A 20,902-nucleotide genomic window follows, 5' to 3' on the forward strand; every position below is an offset into this window, starting at 1 on the left:
GTTTATTATTGTCTTGCATCAGTGTGGTGTATTTGTTACAATTAATGAACCAACAGTGATATACTGTTAAACCCATAGCTCACATTCGGGTTCACTCTCTGTATGGTACAGTTCTCTGGGTTTTGGCAGATGCCTAATATCATGTATCCACCATTACGGTATCATACAGGATCATTTCACCACCCTAAAGAAATTCCCTGCGCTCTACCTAGTCCTTACTCCTTCCTCCCCGTACCCCTTGGCAACTGTTGATCACCACAGTGTTGCCTTTTCCAGAAGTCATGTACTCGGAATCATATAGTACGTGGCTTTTTCCGACTGGCTTCTTTCTCTTAGTAACATGCATTTAAGTTTCTTCCATGTCTTTTTGTGGCTTGATAGCTCATTTCTTTTGCTAAGTTTATTTATTTATTCATTTTTTTAAAAGATTGGCACCTGAGCTAACATCTGTTGCCAATCTTTTTTTTTTTTTCCCTCCTTCTTCTCCCCAAACCCTCCCCCAGTTGTGTATTCTTGGTTGTAGGTCCCTCTGGTTGTGGTATGCGGGATGCCGCCTCAACATGGCCTGATGAGCAGTGCCACGTCTGCGTGCCCAGGATCCGAACCTGCGAAACCCTCGGATGCTGAAGTGGAGCGCGTGAACTTAACCACTCAGCCACGGGGCTGGCTCCTAGGTGACTTTATTTTTGATATTTTCCTTCAACAAATATTTACCAAGCTTCTATATCATGCTGTCCAATAGAAAAATAATGCAAGCCACAAATGTACTTTTTCTAGGAGCCACATTTAAGGAGGTAAAAAGAAACAGATGAAATTAATCTTAATAATATACTGTACTTAATATAGTCAAAATATTATTTTAACATTTAGTCACTAGAAAAATTCTTGAGATACTTTATATTCTTTTTCTTTGGTACTAAGCCTTTTGAAATTCAGTGTGTATATTATATTTTCAGGACATCTCATATTGGACTAGCCCTATTTCCAGCACTCAGTGGACACACATAGCTGGACAGTGCAGTATTGTGCTGGGTGTCAAGGAGAGAACAGGGAACAGGATGGGCAAGGTGTCTGCCTTCACTGAGTTGACAGTCTAGTGTGGGAAACAGGTAATAAAGAGGTAAATAATTTTGGAGAGTGTTATTGAGAAAATAATACATCGGTATTTGAGGGATTGCGAAGCTGACTTAGATGGCCTGGGGAGTTAGGAAAGCCTCTCTGAGGCTGAGACCCAGATAGGAGGCATTAACCATCAATTATCTATTGCCACAATAATGCTGTATACACTAAACCATTCCACAAGTCAGAAGCTGAACATAGTAACTAGTTATTATTGTTCATGAGTCTACAAGTTAGCTGGGCGGTTCTTCTGGTTGCAGGTGGGCTCCTGCATCTGTGGGCGGCTGCAGGTCAGGCAGGTGGCTGTGCTGATCCTGGCTGGGCTTGCATGTTTGGGGTCTGCTGGCTGTTGAGTGGTGTAGGATGACCTCAGCCCTTTTCCATGTGGCTTCTCATCTTCCAACAGGCTAGCCCAGGCCTGTTCTCACAGTGGAGGCAGGGATCCCAGAGAGACCATGGAAGCCTTCAAGGTTTCTTAAGGCTCAGGTTCAGGACTATATCACTGGAGGCCGGTCTGGTTGCACAGTGGTTAGGTTCGCACATTCTGCTTCGGTGGCCCGGGGTTTGCCAGTTCGGATCCCAGGTGTGGACCTACTCACTGCTTGGCAAGCCATGCTGTGGCAGGCGTCCTACATATAAGGTAGAGGAAGATGGGCACGGATGTTAGCTCAGGGCCAGTCTTCCTCAGCAAAAAGAGGAGGATTGGTGGCAGATGTTAGCTCAGGGCTAATCTTCCTCAAAAAAAAAAAAAAAGAACTATATCACTTCTGCCACATTCTCCTGGCCAACGAAAGTTACAAGGCCAGCCCAGTTTCTGGGAGGAGCTACGAAGTCACAATGCAAAAGGTGTACATACAGGGAGGGAGGGAAAATTCGGGTGATTTTTGCAATTAATCTTCCATTATACTTAAAAAGCTTTTAATTCCACCAGGAAGTTACAACAATTCCAAACTTGTATGTACCCAATAAAATATCCTCAAAATATAAAAACGAAAATAGAACCACAGGGAGAAGTTGACAAAATTACTGACAGTGGGAGGTTTTAATGTACCTTGTGCAATTATTGATAGGTCAGGCACATCAAAAAGATTAATAAAGATATAGAAGAGTTGAACATATTTACAAGGTATGCAGTCAAAAATACTTATGGCACACTTTCTGTGTGTGAGGCACAATTCTAGGTGTGCTGGGCATACAGCAGCGAACAAGTCAACAACCCCTGTCCTCATAGAGTTTATATCCTAGCGGAAGGAAATAGATAACAAACAAGTTAATATGTAAAACAGACATGAAGACTGCTGTTGAGACAAATGACAGGGAAAGGAGATCTAGCCGGCTGGGATGGCAGGATGAGGATTTAATTTAAGCAGCATCAGGGTAGGCACCACTGAGGGGACACAGGAGTGAAGACCTGAAAGAGGCAAGGGAGTGAGATGTGCCTATCTCCAGGACTGGTGGAGGGAACAGCATGTACAAAGGCCCTGAGGCAAGATCTGGTTTGGCAGGTTCTAGGAGTAGACAGAGGCAGGCTTGGCAAAGTGGGAAGGGATAGGGAGAGGAGTAGTCAGGGGCCAGATCATGCGGGGCCTTGTAGGCCATGAGGATTTTGGATTTTAGTCTTGGTGATGGGAAGCCCCGGTGGGTGAGGGGAGAGGGGTGACATAGAGCATTAGGGGTGAGGATCCTGGGGACAAGAGGGCTATTTTGAGACAACGGTCAGGTAGCCAGACCTCTTAGAGGTTGCTGGGTACCAATCCTTGTCAGGCAACATGTCCCCAAGGAAATTCCCTTGCTTTGTCTTTCAACTACCTAGACAGCAGTTTATTCCCTGAAGGATGTCACCATCTCTGGAGAACATATTCCAATTATCCTGGAAAACAAAGTAATTGGGTTTATAGTCGTATTCATCTTCTCAATTCTCGGAATGAAAACCTATCCAGAGCAAGAACAAAAGGTAACTCCAGAAACCAGTCCTCTCCCCACTGGGAAAACCCAGCCAGCAATTTATGCAGCCGCTGGTTATGGGAAACTCTTGTGAGTTTCAAGTCACTTTCAAGATAGAATCTTACATGAGAGAAGGAAATAAAATGGGGCTGTTTATTCAAATATTTATTCAGCCCCTACTGGGTGCCACACACTCTTTGATGTGCTGGGGATACAGCAGCAAACAAGGCAGGCTGATTCCTGCCTTCATAGGGAAGCGAAATACATAAGAGAAACACACAAATATGTGACATGTTAGCCGGGGAGATAAATGCCCTGGAAAAAAAGCAAGTAGGAATAGTGAACATTTGGGAGTAGAGGTGTTGCAATTTGAAACAGGCTGGTCAGGGGCAGATTACTTGAAAAGCCTTATCTGTCCAGTATGGGCAGAGCAGAGAGAAGGGCTGGGGAGTGTCAGAGATGTAAGGGCAGGGCCTGGCCCACATCTCGTAGGGCGTTGTAATGCAGACACTACAATGTGCGAGGGTGCGATTTATAATTTTATTCCACATTCTATGACAAGGAAAAATTAGCCGATGTGGTAATTTCTGACTTCTAGTTCTCTGAATTCTATAAGATGTAATATATTTTACTTCATATTATCAGAAAAAGACTAAATAGCTCTATTTAGCAGTTACAGTGCTGGCAGTTCCCCTGCCTGAGCTAGAACAATGGCACAAGAGATTCTTCCACTAGTTTTCTCTGCAGGAATTTTTTTTTTTTTCTTTTTTAGCTAAAGCAAAGTATGAGTCCACCTGAGTGGCGCTCAAGGTCCCAGGGATTCTGCCCTTCTCCAGGCAGCACACAGGAGGGCAGCCTGCAGCATCAAAGGGCACGAGCTTGGCTCAGATCCATGATTTCAGTTTGGGGCATAAATAGGACATTTAATGGGAAAAAAACCCCAGACATCTGAGAGCTTGCATAGAGGCATTCTAGCAAACAAGAAAGCATCTACCAGCTACCTGGCATCTGTGTGTGAAGCAGACTGGAATGAAGTGTGGAGCCCAATCTAGGGGGTGAGGGTGGGGGTGGGAGATGGGCCAGTGGTGGAGTATAAACTGAGGGAACTAAGAAAACAAAAGCAATAAAATAAAAATAACACAAAACGCTGCTTGCCCGTGCATCCTCCATGCTGGAGTCCAGCTCGCCCACTCGTGTGGAAGTCAGGGCTGTGGTCAGGGAATGGGATCGGGGGGTGGGTTTCAGGGCATTTGCTGGCCTCAGAGGAACTGGGGAGGTAAAGGTGGTGGTACAGCCTGAAGGCCGACTCTGAACTTGCTCGAGGAGGGGCGCCAGAGTGGGCAGCCTCCCCTCCGCCTAGCGTGGGACACATGAGGGTGAGAGTTCTAGCACAGAGCTGCTCACTATTCACATATTAAGCTTCCACAGACTAAACACACACCCCTCTTTACTTTCCAAATCCTGTACCATTTTCTACCAGATTCAAGAATGTTTGTAAGTAATAATGGATACCTAATGTTTAAGAAAACGCTTGACTCCCTCATTAGTTACAATACCTTGAGCAGATGCCAATCTCTCCATTTCTTCACCTGTAAAACAGGGATAACAGGCAGGGATGCAAATGAAGCCTTCCAGAGAGCCTGGCATCACACCTGAGGCATAGTAGGCTCTTAATGTTCTCCCCTCCCCGCTCCTGACGAAAAGGATTAGGCTGCTGTCAAATGCTAGGGGTATACTTTAAAACAGTGCTTGTCAACCTTTAAGGTGTGGGCCAATCACCGGGGAGAATCCTGCAGGTTCTGATTCAGTGGTGTTGGGGACAGGGAATCTGCATTTCCAACAGGCTTCCAGGTTATGCCTATATGGCTGACTGGTGATTGTTCGAGAGCCAGAATTTAACACTACTGAGCTCCATTCCTTAATACAACTACCACATAAAGAGCCCTTAAAAGGGCTCCACAGATTGTCTATTTCTTTAAAAAATTAACTCTTCCACTTCAGCTTCACGCAGAGTCACTGGTCCAGCCAAGCGCCCAGCACCAGCCAGGCCAGAGCATCAAGAAGACATCCTTTGGTCCTGGTGGGTTCACAGCACCCTTCTACAGGAAGACCTTGCAGTTGTCTCTCCACCACGTTTAGCTTTTTGATCTTAGCCTTTGCCTCTGAGAATAATTACCCCTTAATTAGCACCCACCACCGTGTCATCTAAATAATTATAGTAAGTGCAGCTTGCACCTCTGCCGGCAATCTTCAAACAAACTGATAAAACAAGATCCGATGCGGATTTTTTAAAAAGACAAAACTGACCCAAATAAAAGTCAGGCACACACCACCCACCGCTCTCATTCACAGAAACTACGGAAGAGCTGATTTATTTTGAAACAATCAAGAGAAAGTACTGATATGATCTTTGGGAAATTGTAAATGTCAGAATATAAATTTTACAAGCAGTCGCGGGGAAAGTAAAACTATTCACCCACGCTAAAATCCACCTTAAATTCCTACTGGGGAGGGCCACAGGATCTCTCAATTATTTTTTCTTTATTCGGAGTTTCCCGAATATATTGGCCGAGCCTGGTAACTTCTGGATGCACTCAAAGTAAATTAGCCATTTGTGGAAGAAGGGGCAGGCTTTTCACTGCAAGCAATCAGTTTTCTAATTTCCCAGGTGGATCTCCATTAACCACCCACCAAACAGCAGGGCCGTCCGAGCCCGATGAATCATGCATCTCTCTTAGGACAAACCGATGGTCCTACTCTTTAGCACGCCGTTTTCCTGTTGCAACCCTAAAAACAAAACACACACACACACAGACACAAAACCCAACTTTCTGAATAGGTTAAGACACTAACCCAGAAAAAACCTCAAACAGCACAAAAGAGCGTACAGCAAAAAATACTCTTTCCTTCCATCATCTCCCACCTCCCTATCCTCCCCAGAGGTAATCACTGGTTTATTTCCTTGAACTTTTTATTCTGGAAAATTTCAGAAATACAAGTACAGAGACCGACATAATAAGCCCGTGTGTACGCATCCCGCTGGCTAGCTTTATTCTCCCTCGCCCAGTTTTTGGAGGACTTAAAGTAAGTCCCAGAGACCAGATCATTTACCCGTCCAAACTTTAGTATCTTTTTTTTTTTTTTTTTAACGTAACCACATTACCGTTATCACACCCAACAGGTTAACGATAAATTCCTTAGTACCATCCAGTATTCTCGGGGTCACTTTTCACTGGTGCGGGACACAAGGAAGAACTGCGAAGGTAAGGGCCCAGGGGTTGTACGGGGCACATTCAAGAGCCGGGGCTGACGTCGCTCGCGGCCACCGCCGTCAGATGCCCAGCACCCCGGGCCTCCGGGTCCCTGCCGTCGGTACCTGCGCCGGGCGCGCGCCGGCCAGGCAGGGTCGAGGGCGGCTCCGAGCCCCGAGCTCCCCTCCTCCCTGCTCCCGGGCGGCGGCCCCAGCAGGCCCGGCGCAGCTGCACAACCCGCCGTCCCTAGACACCGGCGGGTCCCAGGAGGGGAAACGATTGACACAGCTGCCTGCACTGCGCCCCCGGCCCTTCCCCGCGGCACCTGCGTCTCCCGGCGGGGACGGGAGCGACAACGGGCGCCCGGGCTCGGGCGGGCCAAGCTCGCCGCCAGCACTCCTCCCGCCGCCCACTCCCGCGCCCAGCTCTCAGCCCCCGCGACCTCGCGGACCGGGACTACAAGTCCCGTCGGGCCCCGCGGCCGGGCCAATGGCGGGCGCCGGAGCATGCGGGGCGCGGCGCCTGCGCGGCGGTTTGAGTAAGCGGCCGCGCGATTGGCTGCGGGGTCGGGCGGCCGCGCGGGGCCTGTGGGAAGCGGAGTGACGGAGCGAGCGGCTGTTGGAGGAAGGAGGTGGGGGCCGGGAGCGCAAATGGCGTTGAGATGGTTCAGGGCCCTGTTCAAACTCCAGCGCTGACCATTCACCGGCGGAAGCGGCGGCGCAGGAGGCGGCGGCGGCCCAGCGGGGGCACGGAGCGGGCTCCGCTCCCGGCTCCGGCGGCAGCGCCCGGGGAGGCCTAGGCCCGGGCCCGGCCGGCGGCGCTCGAGGCGGGGAGGGAAGTTGCGGTGCCGCCGCTCCTCCCCCCTCCGCCGGTTTCCTATTTACCGAGAGCCGAGTCGCGGGTCCCGACGGTGGCGGAGCCCCTCGCCGCCCTTCGCGCGCCGGCCGGCCCTGCGCTCCCGCCCGTCCGGCGGCCGCTGGGAGCGGGCGAGACGGAGGCGGCCCGAGGCCAGAGAACCCGCCAGGCGCCGAGGGTAAGCGAGGTCTCGGGCGGCCGCCTAGGCCCGGGGCGAGCCCGCGCGGGCGGGGGCGGCGGGGGTCTGGGCGCGCGGGAGGCGTCTTGCGCTCCCCCGCCGCCGGCCTCCGAGGAAGTTGGGCCGGGGGGCGACCTGGGGAACTCTCCTTTTCCGCTTGCATTTTCCCTTCTTCCGAGTTCCCCGCGGGCGGCTGCTGATGGGTTCCTCTCCCCAGGCGCGGTCAAGTGTGCCGGTTTCAGCCCCGAGCCCTCCGCCGCCGAGGCCCTCCCCTGCCCGGGGGACTCGGTGGCACAGGCTTCCGGGGCGTCGGGAGCGACATCCCTGTCCTGGGCGGTGGGGGCGGGGAGGGGAAAAGTTGCGTGCGCCTCCCGCCGGCGGGGGCCGCCCCTCCTGCCGCCTGCCCCGCGCCCACCGCCCCCAGGTGAGGCTGTCTGCGGGGTGCGGTTGGCCCTCGCCGGCTTTCGATCTTGCGTGGCAGTCGCTAAGCCCTCGGGGATCCGAAAGACGCTGGGTTTGGGTGGGGGCTGTGTGTGAGGACTTCTCATCCCGGCGCACTTCCCTGAAAAGGCGACCTGGCCGAGGCCGAGGCCCAGCGAGGACCGAAAAGACTGAGTTGCGAATCATTCTTTCCTTTTGAGTTAGGGTAGTCGTTGGAGTTTGAAGCCCGAGCAAGAGAGGCTGTGTACTTGAACTATACGTAATATTTAGTGTCAGATGGGTCTGCGCGCTTATCTTTTCATTTATGCATGCATGTTACACTCTAGGCTTGGATAATGCCGTCGCAATAGTCTGTCCAGTGACTTTTAAAGGCGTTGTGGGAAACTATAGGGGAGATCAGAAGTAGGGGATGTTACATAATTATCTGCCATGTACTGGTCGCTCGGGTTCAACAGTTATTAACTCTTAGCCAAATCTTTCTAATCTACACACTTTGCATTTCACACTCCTTGAAGTGAGAGCATCGCTGACGTTATTTCGTCTTTATTTCGTTGTGTATTGGTAAAAGGCATGGACTCTTAAAAAATAAGCTTGGTCTTCTTACCGCTTAAAATAATTAACTCCTTAATAGCAAATATTCACCTGCAGACTTTGAGCTTGGAACGTGAATGCTTCGTGGTCCTAGGACCATTTATACATTGAGTTTTTCTGGGGTGGGCCTGCAGGAGCTCGAGTCTAGATTTTTGGTTTGGCCTTTAGTCAGCGTTTTTAGGTGCTTATCATGTAAGTGTATTGAAAACGTTCCAGCTTTGCTGGTGCGTGTGTAAAAGTAAGTCTTCAGATCAGGGCTTTATGTTCTTGGAGAAATGAAAAGAAATGACTTTATTTTGTTGTTCTTGGAGCTGCCAAATATACTTAGTTTTGTTTAGGCCGTACTAAACAAGAAAGACACTAAGATTCTTCAGCAGTGTAAATCTTCAGTAGAAGGGGAAATCGATCTACCTCGGAGAACAGTTTGGTGACATGTTAAAAGGCCTTCAAACAGTTTTCTCTTAATGCAGATGTATATGATGACTAAGTTAATTATTTTGTCACATTAAAATTAGCTTCTAACCAGACATATAGGCATATGTATAAAACTAAGTTTATAGTAAGTCACTATAAATTGCAAAAATTTAAGTTAATTAATAAAGGGAAAACATTTAAAGTATAGATAAAAACATTCAGAAGTATGTCAAATATTCTGATCGTTGTATTGTAAATTTCAAAGGATGCAGATTTTTTCCAAGCCCCTAAGCAGTTCATTTTTTTCTAATTATATTTAATGTATTGATATTTAAATTTAGGTCTAAGTGTAAGAAACGGGTAAGAATTGATAGTGTTTGAAGTATAACTTGTTTTATAACTTGTTTCAAGTGTAACTTGTTTTAAAACAGTTTGACTCTTGATTTACTGTTCTGAGAATTTTGTTTGTTCTAGTTATTATTATGTAGGTAAATCAGATGAATCAGTTTATCTTTTATAAGGTGAAGAGGGAAATAAAGATATGTTTCTGTTGCTTCATTTAATAATCCATGGACCAGTGTAATATGCTGGAGTTCACCAGCTCCAGAAAATGTAACTCAGCAAATGAGCACAGCACTGTAGGGACAAGGAAGACAGAATAAGTATGCTTTCTTGCGCTTAGGGAGATGAGTGACTGAGGAATATTTTTGAAGTCACAGCTCAAGTGACATTACGCCAAGAATCAGAATCTTTAAGGTTGGGTGAAAAACTGCAGGTTCTAATACATGCAAAAATAACACCATTTTTTCCGGCTTTTTTTTATCCCTTCACGTGATAGGTGCTGTGAAATTTCAAAGAACTAAATTTAGTCAATTATTGGATATTTCTGAGATCCTGAAAAAAATTAACGTTTTGTGCTTAAGATTTTATGTTAGGGGCGGTTACTCTATTTAGATTATTTTTTTAAGGTAAAAGTGATGTTTGTGAGACTAATAAGTAGATTCACTTGAAACTTTAGAGAAAATTGATATTCTGTAAGTTAGTTTTGTGGATGCGGTATTATAAATTGGTATGTCGTTATGCATTCTTACTTTGTAGGTGGCATATGAATATGTACTCATTGTAAAAAAAAAATTGACATGTGGAAGTATAAAGGGTAAAAAATGAGCCCCTCTCTTTATATCCCCTCCCCATATTTAACTGTTTTTAGAGATTTGTATCTTCAATGTTGAAAAGCCACATGGGGAGAATCCCTGGGTTCTTATTTTTATATTCACTGTTAGAACTGGTTAGGTATTTGGTGATTATATATTTTTACTTTTTTTTTTACATTTTTTTTCTCACAGAAAATGTCTTACATTTTTTTTTCACAGAGAATATGAAAGAGGTGTCAAAATGACATCCAGATTTGGGAAAACATACAGTAGGAAAGGAGGAAATGGCAGTTCAAAATTTGATGAAGTCTTTTCCAACAAACGGACCACCCTTAGCACAAAATGGGGAGAGACTACGTTTATGGCTAAGTTAGGGCAGAAGAGGCCCAATTTCAAACCAGATATCCAAGAGGTTCCCAAGAAACCTAAGGTGGAAGAAGAAAGTACCGGAGATCCTTTTGGATTTGATAGCGATGATGAGTCTCTACCAGTTTCTTCAAAAAATTTAGCCCAGGGTAAGGGCTCCTCTTACTCCGAGTCGAGCGAAGCTGCTCCGCTGGAAGATGTGACTTCTGTACTTGAAGCTAATAGCAAAATTAGTCATGCAGTGGGGGAAGACAGTGTCGGATCTGATAAGTGCGTGCATCTGGAGGATGCTTTGCTTGGGAAGGAAAAGAGCACAAACCGAATCTTAGAAGATGATGCAAGCAAAAGTAGCTGCGCTAAATTAATGACTTCAGGTAAGTTTTGATTTCGTTTATCTGAGCTGGGAGAGCTTTGTGGGAGCCGTTTAGTTAAATGATTTAAATTCTAACATGTTATACTTCTTGGGTTTTCTTTCCGTGTTTATGATTAATGGGAACTAAAGATGATTTTGTAGAAGAGATTTAAGAACTTGAAAGAAACCAATCGGGGGTTGAAATTTTACTAAACAACTTGGATGTTAATGTTTGCAGACTTTTCCTCATGGCACATTTTGGGAACAGCCTTTCATAAAGCCCTGACTCCCATTCCAGTAAGAAACATCTCTTTCTGTTGTGTTAGGATTACACAGTATCTCATTTCTATTACTGTGGAGGATTTGGATGGTTAATGAAAATGAGATGAGCGTGTACGATGAGGATTAGTTTTAGGAGTGTTAGACTTTGCTCCACAACTAGTTTAGAAAGATTGAGGAGGAATTGAGTGGAAGCATAGAAGAATTGAACTTCATTGCAGGTTGAGATTAGTTTGGAGTCTGTGTGGTGCTGGTAGCAACTTGTCTTAATAGATTTTAATCCACAAAACCAGTTGTATTTTTAAGATTTTGGTTTGTAAATCTGGCATCTAGGGTTCATTCCTGAAACAATCTGTTTTACCAGTTGTATCTGTACTCCTTTTCTAAAGATTTATTATAAATGATAAAAGACTGAAGAGCTGAGATGGGAGTTGGCGGCGGGACAGCGTGTGTGCCTTGTCAGCAATAGGACAAGGATGGCACCGCAGTTGAAAACAAGCCTTAGTTCTCAACTCTTGGCAGATCTTATGAAAGGTTGTGTAGATCTCATATTTTGAAAGGAAGTAAAGACGGAGCTTTCCTAGTACTGAATTCTTAAGAAGAATTTGTCCTTTGGAGGCTTAATATAAGGCGCTCCAAACAGTATGATAAAAACCTTCGCTTTGCATAGTTTTACTAGAAACGCTGAACATTTTTCACTTTTTCTCACCCTTGGATGACAGGATGAGCCAGCTGTTATTGTCATTCCCTTGATCCTCCGGGTTAATTCTGATTTGGCTGTCCTTACGCTTTGCCCACATTTCTCCTGAAATATTGTTCATAACTTAAGGTTAGGTTAAATTTTGGTAAAAAGAAAGCATAAGAACTGTTTCCCAGATCAGCTCCTAAAATATATATTATAATCGTAGAACCATGGAGCCAAAATGAACTTTAACTCAGCTCTCCTCATTTTATAGATGAGGCTCAAAGAGATCAGGTGACTGTCCAAGGTCAGCTAGTGGCAGAGTTGGAATGAGATTCATTTACTGATTTTCACCCTGTTGACCCCTACTGTGTGTCCTCAACTGCTAGGCTCTGGGAATGCTCTTCCGCTTCAGTTATCTAGTGTTCTTTCTGCCATGTCTTGCTGTCCTCAAATAGTTAATCCACAGTGTGGGGCACATAGGCTAAAGGAAGGAAGGTGAGGCTGGGGAAGTGGCGAAACTGGTCAAGGAAGGCAGACACAGATTTCTCCAAGTGCTATCTTTTGGAGAATAGTGCATCATTGGTAGTCAGAAGGTATCAATAGGATGAGTGTTTAGGTAGAAACTTGGAAGGAAGTTAGATATTCATAGGCAGCAATTGCCTATATGGCTTTGCTGAAGTTACATCTATACTTGTCCAGATGGCCATTTGAAGTTGTTTAGTGGGAACTGGAAACAGTTTTCTGTAGAAATGAGATATTAGCTTCTCAGTCTGATGTAACTAAATGTAGTTTCTGGTGCTGATACTGTGAACTGACTGGGAATCCAAATTCCATTGTGTTTATAATGTTTGCTAAAAAACAGATAAAAAGATGTTCAAGAACATCTTGTCCCTCGTCCCCTCTCCTTCACAAGGCACCCTCAGTGGGAAGGGAATGGGGTAGCGCTGTGAGTATTTCTTTTCTTCTCCTCTCCCTTGGCCACCCAGAGCTGTAGCAACCCTGCAGCCCCCAGTAGGATAAGAAGGGAACTTTGAGGGAGTGCTTTTAATTCTCGCGGTAGTCTTATCTTAACCTGTTCTTACACACCATTTATAAGTTTGTATGTGTTTTGTACGTTGGCTATAGTTCTGGAAATACTACTTTATGTGATGACCTTCCTTTTTTTTTTTTGCCTCTCCCCTCTGAAATTTGGGCATTTCCTTGTGTCTGGACTGTTCTTGCATTATGTCTGTGAGATTGTCATTGCCTCTACTCTCATTCAGAAAGGCTTCTGATTTTAGTTGAATTTTAGAAACTCAAACCTAAGGTTTTCATAAAAGAGGTCTATAAATCTAAAGCAGTTCCTAACCTTTTTTGAATTAGAGATCCTTTTGAGAGATAAAATTTTGGACTTTAGATAAAAGTGCTTGTGCACCTGCCTTGATCTCAAGTCTCGGAGATCCTTTGCAGGTCATGTGTAGGCATTTTATGCAAGAACCTTTGAGAAATTTTGTGCTCAAGCTTGTTCAAAGTGCACAAGTTCCACAGTATCCTTCCAGTGGAATGTTCCAGCTCACTCAGACCATTTTTCACTGTAGAATTATATCACATCTGTGAAAAGGGCTTATCCCACTCAAACTTACTATGTCATTTCTCTTGGCATTAAGTTTTAAAGTGCATCCCTTTCTCTACAGCGGTGTATGTGGTTAATTTTTAGGTACTATTAAAATTGTTTTGAATATTTTATACCGGATAGTACTTTAAAAAATTGTGGCTTATTTGAAGAGGAGACTCAGAATGAAGTCATGATAAAACTTAGAATGGTTGCCATTTTCCAAATAGACGCTTGATGGATAAGCGAACCAGAAGCAAGAATACAAACTGAATGAGAACTGCAAGGAAGGATTGAGTTCCTAAAATGTCCGAACTGTTGATTTAAAAAAAACAAAACAAAACACTTGTGACAGCTTCAGTGGTTGTCAGTAAATGGCAAATCTTGTTTCATTTGTACTACACATACTCTGCACCTCCTGTCCTCTACCCTCTGGATTATTTTAAAGCAGATTCAGGATTTCTTCTTTTATCTGCACATAGTTTAGTTGCAGTTGCTGTTAAAGCCATTGAGTTCACAAACAGGTGTCCCACTTAAAAATGACTGTTAGCAGGACCTAAAGGTTTGCCCTTTTGAGAGATCTTGGAATATTCTTTAAAAGTGTGGAATCCAGGGCTGTGTGCACTTGAGGTAAAAGAAGGCTTCTCTTGCCTTTTATATGAAGCTACTTCATTTTTCATCTTTGTGCTTTCCGCTGCAGGTTTTTAATCTGGACTCTAGAATAAAGTGTGCAAAGACTTATATTTCTACTTGGCATACTTTCCTTGCCAGCCAGCTGGGATTCAGTCTACACAGCCTGCCAAATATTGAGATAACTTGCTGCATAGGCTCTTAATTTGCATGACTGGTTTTGGTAGCCAGTAGATTTTTTTCATTTGCTTAAAGCTGCACTGACTATTTGTGTAAGTTAGAGGGATGTTGTTATCAGGAAGTTAATAACTTTGATTTGAAATTGAAGATGATTTTTAGAAAAGGAAATGAATTGATCTATTCCTGAAACCTTAAATAGCCACAGACTTGTGACCTGAGGTGAGATTGTCGTGTATTCATTGGATAAAGTACAGGTGATTAATGAGAATTATTGAAGAATTCTGAAAGTATAGTATCAACAAGAGTTACTTGCCTTCATTTAGATATCGAATGTATTTGTTGTATAAAATATACTTAAGACTTACATAAAATCAGCTGCTTTTAAGAGGAGTGGATAAGAGACCTATCATTTATTAAGTTCCTGCTTTGTGCTGAGCCCTTTATATATCACTTGATCCTTAATCACAACCATGTAAGGCAACCTTTACTCCCATTTTATAGAGGGTAAAGCACAATTCAGAGAGGTTGAGTAACTTGAATATTAAGTGGAGGATCTGAGAAACATCCAAAGTGTTCTTTTCATACAGTGCTGCTATATTCTGACATCAGTGAACTTACTTTTGTCATATTTAAAGCCTTATAGACTGTCACTATATGATCAGTTTTATCTTGATGTTGGAAATAACTTTATCTTGACGAACAACACATTATGGATTCCCTCTTGCCTCTATTTAAATAATTTTATTTTTAATAAGAATGATGGTCAAAGTACTTATAATACTTAGCAAATAAAACTAACCTTATTTTTACAGGTAACAAGTGTGTTCTACTTTCAGTTTCTTTGAAATTCAATAATATGCAACTTCTGAAACACTGTAATTTGAATTAAATTTACTTTGTTTTAAAGTAGAGCTTTGATTTCTTGTAAAATATTTTCGTAATAAGAGGAGGATCATTCTCAAGGTTTGAGCAATAACAAAAGTGCAGGTGACCACTAACAAGTTTCTCCTCCGATCTGAGTTGAATACCGGCCATGAGGTAGTACATGAAAATTGTAAGCATAGTCTCTGTTACCTAGGAGTAGAGCTGTTGACTTCTGCTGGGAATGATAAATAAATGCTTCTAAAACAATGACAACACATTTATATGATACTTGATGCTTTTCAGAGTATTTTCTATACGAATTCTTAGAATTTCGAGCCAGATGATACATTATAAATTTTTCTGGTCCAGCCTATGACTCTTAGGAGGCAGTCCTCAACTGTTTCAGAGCCCTGATGGTAGAGGAGGATGAACTTGTTCCTAGGAGGGTCTTGGGGGTGCCTTCCTTGCAACCATCCAGCTATTATTTTAGTGTCTTCCATATGCTGAATGTTGGGTGTGTGTCCATGAACAAGATCTTACCTTACATTCTAGTGGGCAAGATAGGTTGAATAAAGAATAATGTCTACTGAAAGTTACAGAGAAATATAGGGTGCTGTGAGAGTGTATAATAGGCTCATTTACCTGGTCTGAATGAGGGATGGGGCAAGGCTGACATTTAACTTGAGACCTACTGGTGCACTGAGAAAGTAAAAGTGGCAGAGCTTGGTGACATGGGCAACGAGGAAGAAGGAGACATCAAGAATGATTCCCAGGTATCTAATGTGAGCAGCTGGTAGCATCATTCATTGAGATAAGGGGACATTTTGAAGGAAAGTTCATCAGTCAGTTTTGGGCACATTGGGTTTGAGATGTTTGTGATAATGTTCAAGAGGCAGTAGGATCTGCTGGTATGGAACTTAGGTAAGTTTTGGTTGAAGATGATTAATTTGAGATTCAGCAGATAAATGTTATTTGAAAGTACAGGATTAGATGAAGTCATTAAGGAGAATGTAAGAGAAAAAAATACTGAGCTATGAAGAATTTGCAGTACTTAATGGATGGAGAGAGGAGGAAGACGAACTAGGTGAGGAAATTGAATAGAACCAGCTAGAGCTACAGCTGAAGGAAAATCAAGCAGGTGGCATTTTATAGAGGCCAGCAGAAAGGTGTTTCATGAGGGATCAACTGAAGGGGAATGCTGCTGCAAAGTCAACAAAAATGAGGACTGCGAAGCAAGCATTGGCGTTTGCAGCTTGGATTGGAGTGGTCCAGGTAGTGAGTACGCAGTGAGGAAGGAAATTGGGGTAGCAGGATATTTGAAGGGGAGAAGAAAAAGGGCAGATAGAGATATGTGAGGGGTTCTGGAAGGTTTGATTTTATGAGAGAGCCTTGCAGCAGGATCCAAAGCACAGGAGGAGAGTGGTCTTGGGAGAATGGATGTTGCATTTCCTGGCCAGGAGGAAAGATGGGTGAAAATGTGAACTTGGTGGGAGTATGGAGGATAAGGTAGTTTATGAATGAAAGCATGTGTCTGCCCCCACCCCTCTTGACAGTACAGCTTATTTCTGAGAGAGAGGAAAAAGGGCAGGGTAGTGTATGTGAGGGCTGGAGGGGAGAGGCAACAAGTTCAAAGAGATGTTGGAGAAAGTGGAAGGAGCTGTCTAGAGAGAGAATTTCTGGACATTATTGAGGCCTTAGTTGAAGTTTGTATCATTAAAAACTCCTGGTTACTAATCCACCCATTGTGTGTGTGAGTGTCCCCCCTCCTTTAGTAGGCCCTGTAGCAAGAACCTGCACAGAAGATAGAATATTGGATGGGGTAATTAGAATTATCCTGGATTGACATTTTGTCTGACAAAATGTAGAATTAAGAGGTAGAGAAGAAAGAGAATTTAGGATATTGCCCAGAAAATGATTGAAATGATGGACTGTGGAACTTAAAATGTTTAGGAACTGGACATGGCTGCTGGTGGATAGGAGAAAGAAGAGAAGAGGAGTCAGTGTACTATCTTATTAAATAAAAGTCAAAAATGGGATTACAGGAACAAGCAAGTTGGATAGTTGGTAGGTTGTGATTAAAAAGTGAGTTACCTGATTTTAATATTTAAGAGGTAAAGGCAGGACACGTTCCTGGATGAAACAGTGGGACATAGTGGCTGAGAGGGGATGTAGGAGAAGACTGTTGATGGGAGGTTAAAGAACTGGGAGATTGAGAGGTTGGGATTTGGTGGAATTCAGGATGATAGCACAGCTCGCATGGAGCAGTAGATTTTAAATCTCACGTAAAATCCTTAATAAATGAATAAGAGGTTGTTAGATGACAGGTATGGGGACGATTAGAGGGTAACTAGCTAGGTGGCACAAGTCTCAAGAGAAAGGGCTTTTATTAGAGGGTGGAGAAGTAATAGTTTTATAAAGAGGATCTGGAAAGCCAGCATACCAGTGACCCCAAACCATCCTACTCTGAGCTGCTAGAGGGGTTGCAGGAGAAGCAGCATCCTTAGTCAGGTTTCAGCTAGGGCAAGGAAGTGGTGGAGGGAATGAGCCGCCCCCCCCCCCCCCCCCCCCCCCCCGGTGTATGTGAGCATGCTGATCACTGAGGCCTGGAGACTCTGGACTTAAGGGTGTTGGGGGTGGTGGGGGTGGTGGTGGCTTGTTAGATTATGAGATTGAAAAGAAGTACTGATGCATTTTGAGTGTTAAAGTACAGAAGGAGGTAGATGACAAGATGTGTTTACATTTTGGATCATCACACATAGAAACAGAGAGGAGAGGCTTTAGAACCAAATTTTCCTAGAGCCGTTTTCAAACCTTCCTTGTTGGTAAACCATCTGAAAAGTTTTTAAAAACTGTCCCCACTTCAACTGCCCCCCCCCATATATTTTTGAAGTTTGCATGTTGATCTATCAATCACGGTCCCAACTAGAAACAGGTGCTGTGCCCCAATTAGGCTAATACCAGGAAGGTTTATTTATAAGGGGCTATTTACAAAGGTGTGGGAGGAATGTTAGGGAAAGCACAAGGGATGGTGCCCTAGCCTTGGTTAGCTGCATTCAAGCTATTATCACCCATTTTCACAGGGACAAGGGATTACCTGAGCCATAAAGAGCAAGCCATCTTAAGAGGAACAATATCCTTCTATTGAGGGGCCTCATAAGGAATGTGCTGGAGGAGTAAAAAATACCTCAGTCTCACTTTCTTCCTTCCCTGCTCTGTCCTGCTGGAGCTCCTCATGGGTAGAACCCAGTGGAAGCCTGAGGGTCAGGAACCTATTTGACACAGGTCAGCTTCCTGGGGCAGAGATCAGGGTCTAGAGGAGATCTGGAAGGATACGAGGAAGATACCTGGTGTAATGTCTTAAAAAAAACAACAAAACCGTAAAGTTCCCTGGAAATGTATACAATTATGTAATCATTAGCAAGATACAGAATATTTTCATCACCTCAAAAGTTCCTTCATGCTCCTTTGTGGTCAGTCCCTTCTCCCACCTCCAAACCCTGACATCTGCTGATGTGTTTTCTGTCCCTGTAGTTTTGTATTTTCCAAAATGTCGTGTACATGGGATCACACAGTGTGTAGCCTTATCATTGTGGCTCCTTTCATTGAACATGATCTTTTAAGAGTATTCCATGTTGTTGCGTGGATCAGTAGTCCATTCCTTTTTATTGCTGAGTAGTATTCCATTGCACAGATGTAACATAATCCATTCACTAGTTGAAGGACATTTGAATTGTTTTCAGTTTTTGGCAATTATGAATGAAGCTGCTGTAAACATTCATATTTAGGCTTTTGTGTAGACATATGTCCTCATTTCTCTTGGGTAAGTACCTGGGTGTGGGATTGCTGGTCATGAAAATACTGGTCTTAAGTTTAAATGCTTGTGAAGGATATAATTTCTTGTAAAATAAATAATATAGTTTCTTGTAAATATTGACATTTTAAGATAAAGCTAACATGAAATTTAGGGATCATAGTTCTTTTAATTTTTTTATTGTAAAATAAAACATATACAGAAAATCACACAGTATAATATATAGAAGTATACGTTTAGCTTAATGAATTATTTATAAGCAACACCCTTATAAACCACCACCCACATCAAGAAGTAGAATTTTGCCAGCTACGCTCCAGAAGCTCTTCCATGTGTTCCGCCTTCACCCCCAAAATAACTGCTATCCTGTCTTTTATTATAATCCCCTTTTTGCTTGCAAGTACCGTAATTATTTGCTGTTCACTTTCATACATTAAAAAAAAAAAGAACAAGTTCTTCAACAGCCAGAAGATTTATAATGTCCCTTTTCTTTTTGAAATTGTATTTCTATTCCACTTACCCCTCAGAATTTTTCTTTTTTTTTTTTGGTGAGGAAGATTGTTGCCAAGCTAACATCTGTGCCAGCCTTCCTCTCTTTTCTCTGTGGGACACTGCCACAGCATTCTTGGCAAGCATTGTGTAGGTCTGCACCCAGGATCCAAACCCTTGAACCCTGGGCTGCCTAACTAGAGCAGGCGAACTTAACCCCTGTGCCACCAGGCCGACCCCACCCCTCAAAGAATTTTATCCTAATGAATGTATTTACGTTTGCTGTTTTAATGGTCATCCTTTTCATAGTTCTTTGTACACAAATATGTATATAAACTTTTAAGAATTTTCTGTGATTATAATGCTCTAAGTATTTAAAAATTCTTCTAGATTGTTAAGACCACAGTTATTGGTACATAATCCATCAAACATTTTAAAGGCAAAATTTATTAGAGATGGATTTTGTAATGACAGGAGTGGGGCTTTTCTCAATTAGTTCATGTGTATGTGGATGAATATCATTGTTAGAATATAAAAAGACTTTGGCATGAGTCTCTTCTTAGTTTTTAATACATGTAAGTATTAAGAAACCATATTGACAAAAATAATAATAGAGTTTTGTTATAGCATTTTCTGTTTGAAGAAAGCAATGATTGGCAATCACCTGATGTGTGAAGGATTTGTTACCCAGACATTAGAGTCACTCAGTTATTAAGCACAGAAGCCAGTAATCTATCACATTATTTCTTTATAGCTCATGCCAGAGCTGGAGCAATGTACCATATTTAGATTAGGGATAGGGTGAGTGATATGCCATTATTCATAATGTGGGAGAATGATTAATCCCAGGTGAGTTGGCAGGTCAGTTTTTGGACCAGAGTACATTGAAAATTGAGGATTTAGAAATGAATTTCCTTAAAACTTAATTGTGCTTTTATATGTTTTGGAATGTCTTAGTGTAGTCTAGGGATCTCTTTATCTAGTTTGAAGAGTTATTGCTACCTGGAGGGAGGCCCACTGGTTGAGGAGTGGCTGGGGTATGTGTTGTGTTTCCTCTTCTGGTGGGCAGGGATGGGCAGCTTGAGCAGGAGACCATGGGAACAGACAAGCTCCTTGGCTTGTGGGTGGGTTATGGTGGTTGGTAGTGAGGCTTGTCACAGGCTGTGTTGATGGGGGATAAGGGGAGGTTGAGTTGACTTCACTGCTCTAGGTAGTGGTCCCAGTTGAGTAACACTTTTGAAGTTGTTTTATGTTTACTGTTTTATCTTTAAAGCTACATGTAAATTTTGTTTGATATGTGTGCTTTATGAAATATAAAAGTGTTTTCAATTGCTAGTTAAAATGCCTAACTTTTTTTTAAGTTCTTTATACTTTCCAAATCTTTGAGTAAAATTGATCCACTGAGGAAGATATACCATGTTTTTCCTCTGGCTTTATGGTGCCTCTGATAAACAGCCACATACCCTTGTTGCAGTGAAAAAAATCAGTTCTCTTCCACAGAAGCAAATGCCGTTAACAATGTCTTGTATAGCTTTTCACAATCTTTAATAGGCATAGCATGCAAATCTATGTATCTTTAAAAACACACTCAAATGGGAGCATGATATATGTATGTGTACACACACGTGTGTATATATATATAATACGTTCTATCTCTGATAGAGACGTTGTATTGTGCCTTAAAAGACACTTAAGGAAGAATCTTTAA

General features: G+C 43.2%; 2 protein-coding genes across 12 annotated transcripts in view; one reads left to right on the top strand and one right to left on the bottom strand.

Annotated features, from left to right (window-relative positions):
- Positions 1 to 1,306: 1,306 nt before the first annotated feature.
- LOC139083781 (collagen, type I, alpha 1a-like) lies at positions 1,307 to 7,895 on the bottom strand. The gene is made up of 4 exons (XM_070622566.1): positions 7,763 to 7,895; positions 6,268 to 7,190; positions 4,620 to 5,850; positions 1,307 to 1,748 (listed from the first exon to the last, which is right to left on the bottom strand). The coding sequence occupies exons 1-2, from the start codon at positions 7,893 to 7,895 to the stop codon at positions 6,286 to 6,288; spliced, it is 1,038 nt and encodes a 345-aa protein (XP_070478667.1). The 3' UTR covers positions 1,307 to 1,748; positions 4,620 to 5,850; positions 6,268 to 6,285.
- WAPL (WAPL cohesin release factor) overlaps positions 6,287 to 20,902 on the top strand; it is a 76,871-nt gene continuing 62,255 nt past the window's right edge. For 4 of the 11 annotated variants that reach the window (XM_070569717.1, XM_070569764.1, XM_070569752.1 and 1 more), the window contains exons 1-2: positions 6,884 to 7,347; positions 10,167 to 10,687. In XM_070569717.1, coding sequence (XP_070425818.1) covers positions 10,189 to 10,687 — 499 coding nt within the window. In that variant the 5' untranslated portion in view covers positions 6,884 to 7,347; positions 10,167 to 10,188. Of the gene's footprint in view, positions 6,327 to 6,420; positions 7,348 to 10,166; positions 10,688 to 20,902 lie in introns of those variants that run through there. The other 7 variants (XM_070569750.1, XM_070569768.1, XM_070569781.1 and 4 more) reach the window with 4 other exon arrangements.

This window comes from Equus przewalskii, chromosome 1 (assembly GCF_037783145.1).
Source record: "Equus przewalskii isolate Varuska chromosome 1, EquPr2, whole genome shotgun sequence".
Classification (NCBI taxonomy): domain Eukaryota; kingdom Metazoa; phylum Chordata; class Mammalia; order Perissodactyla; family Equidae; genus Equus; species Equus przewalskii.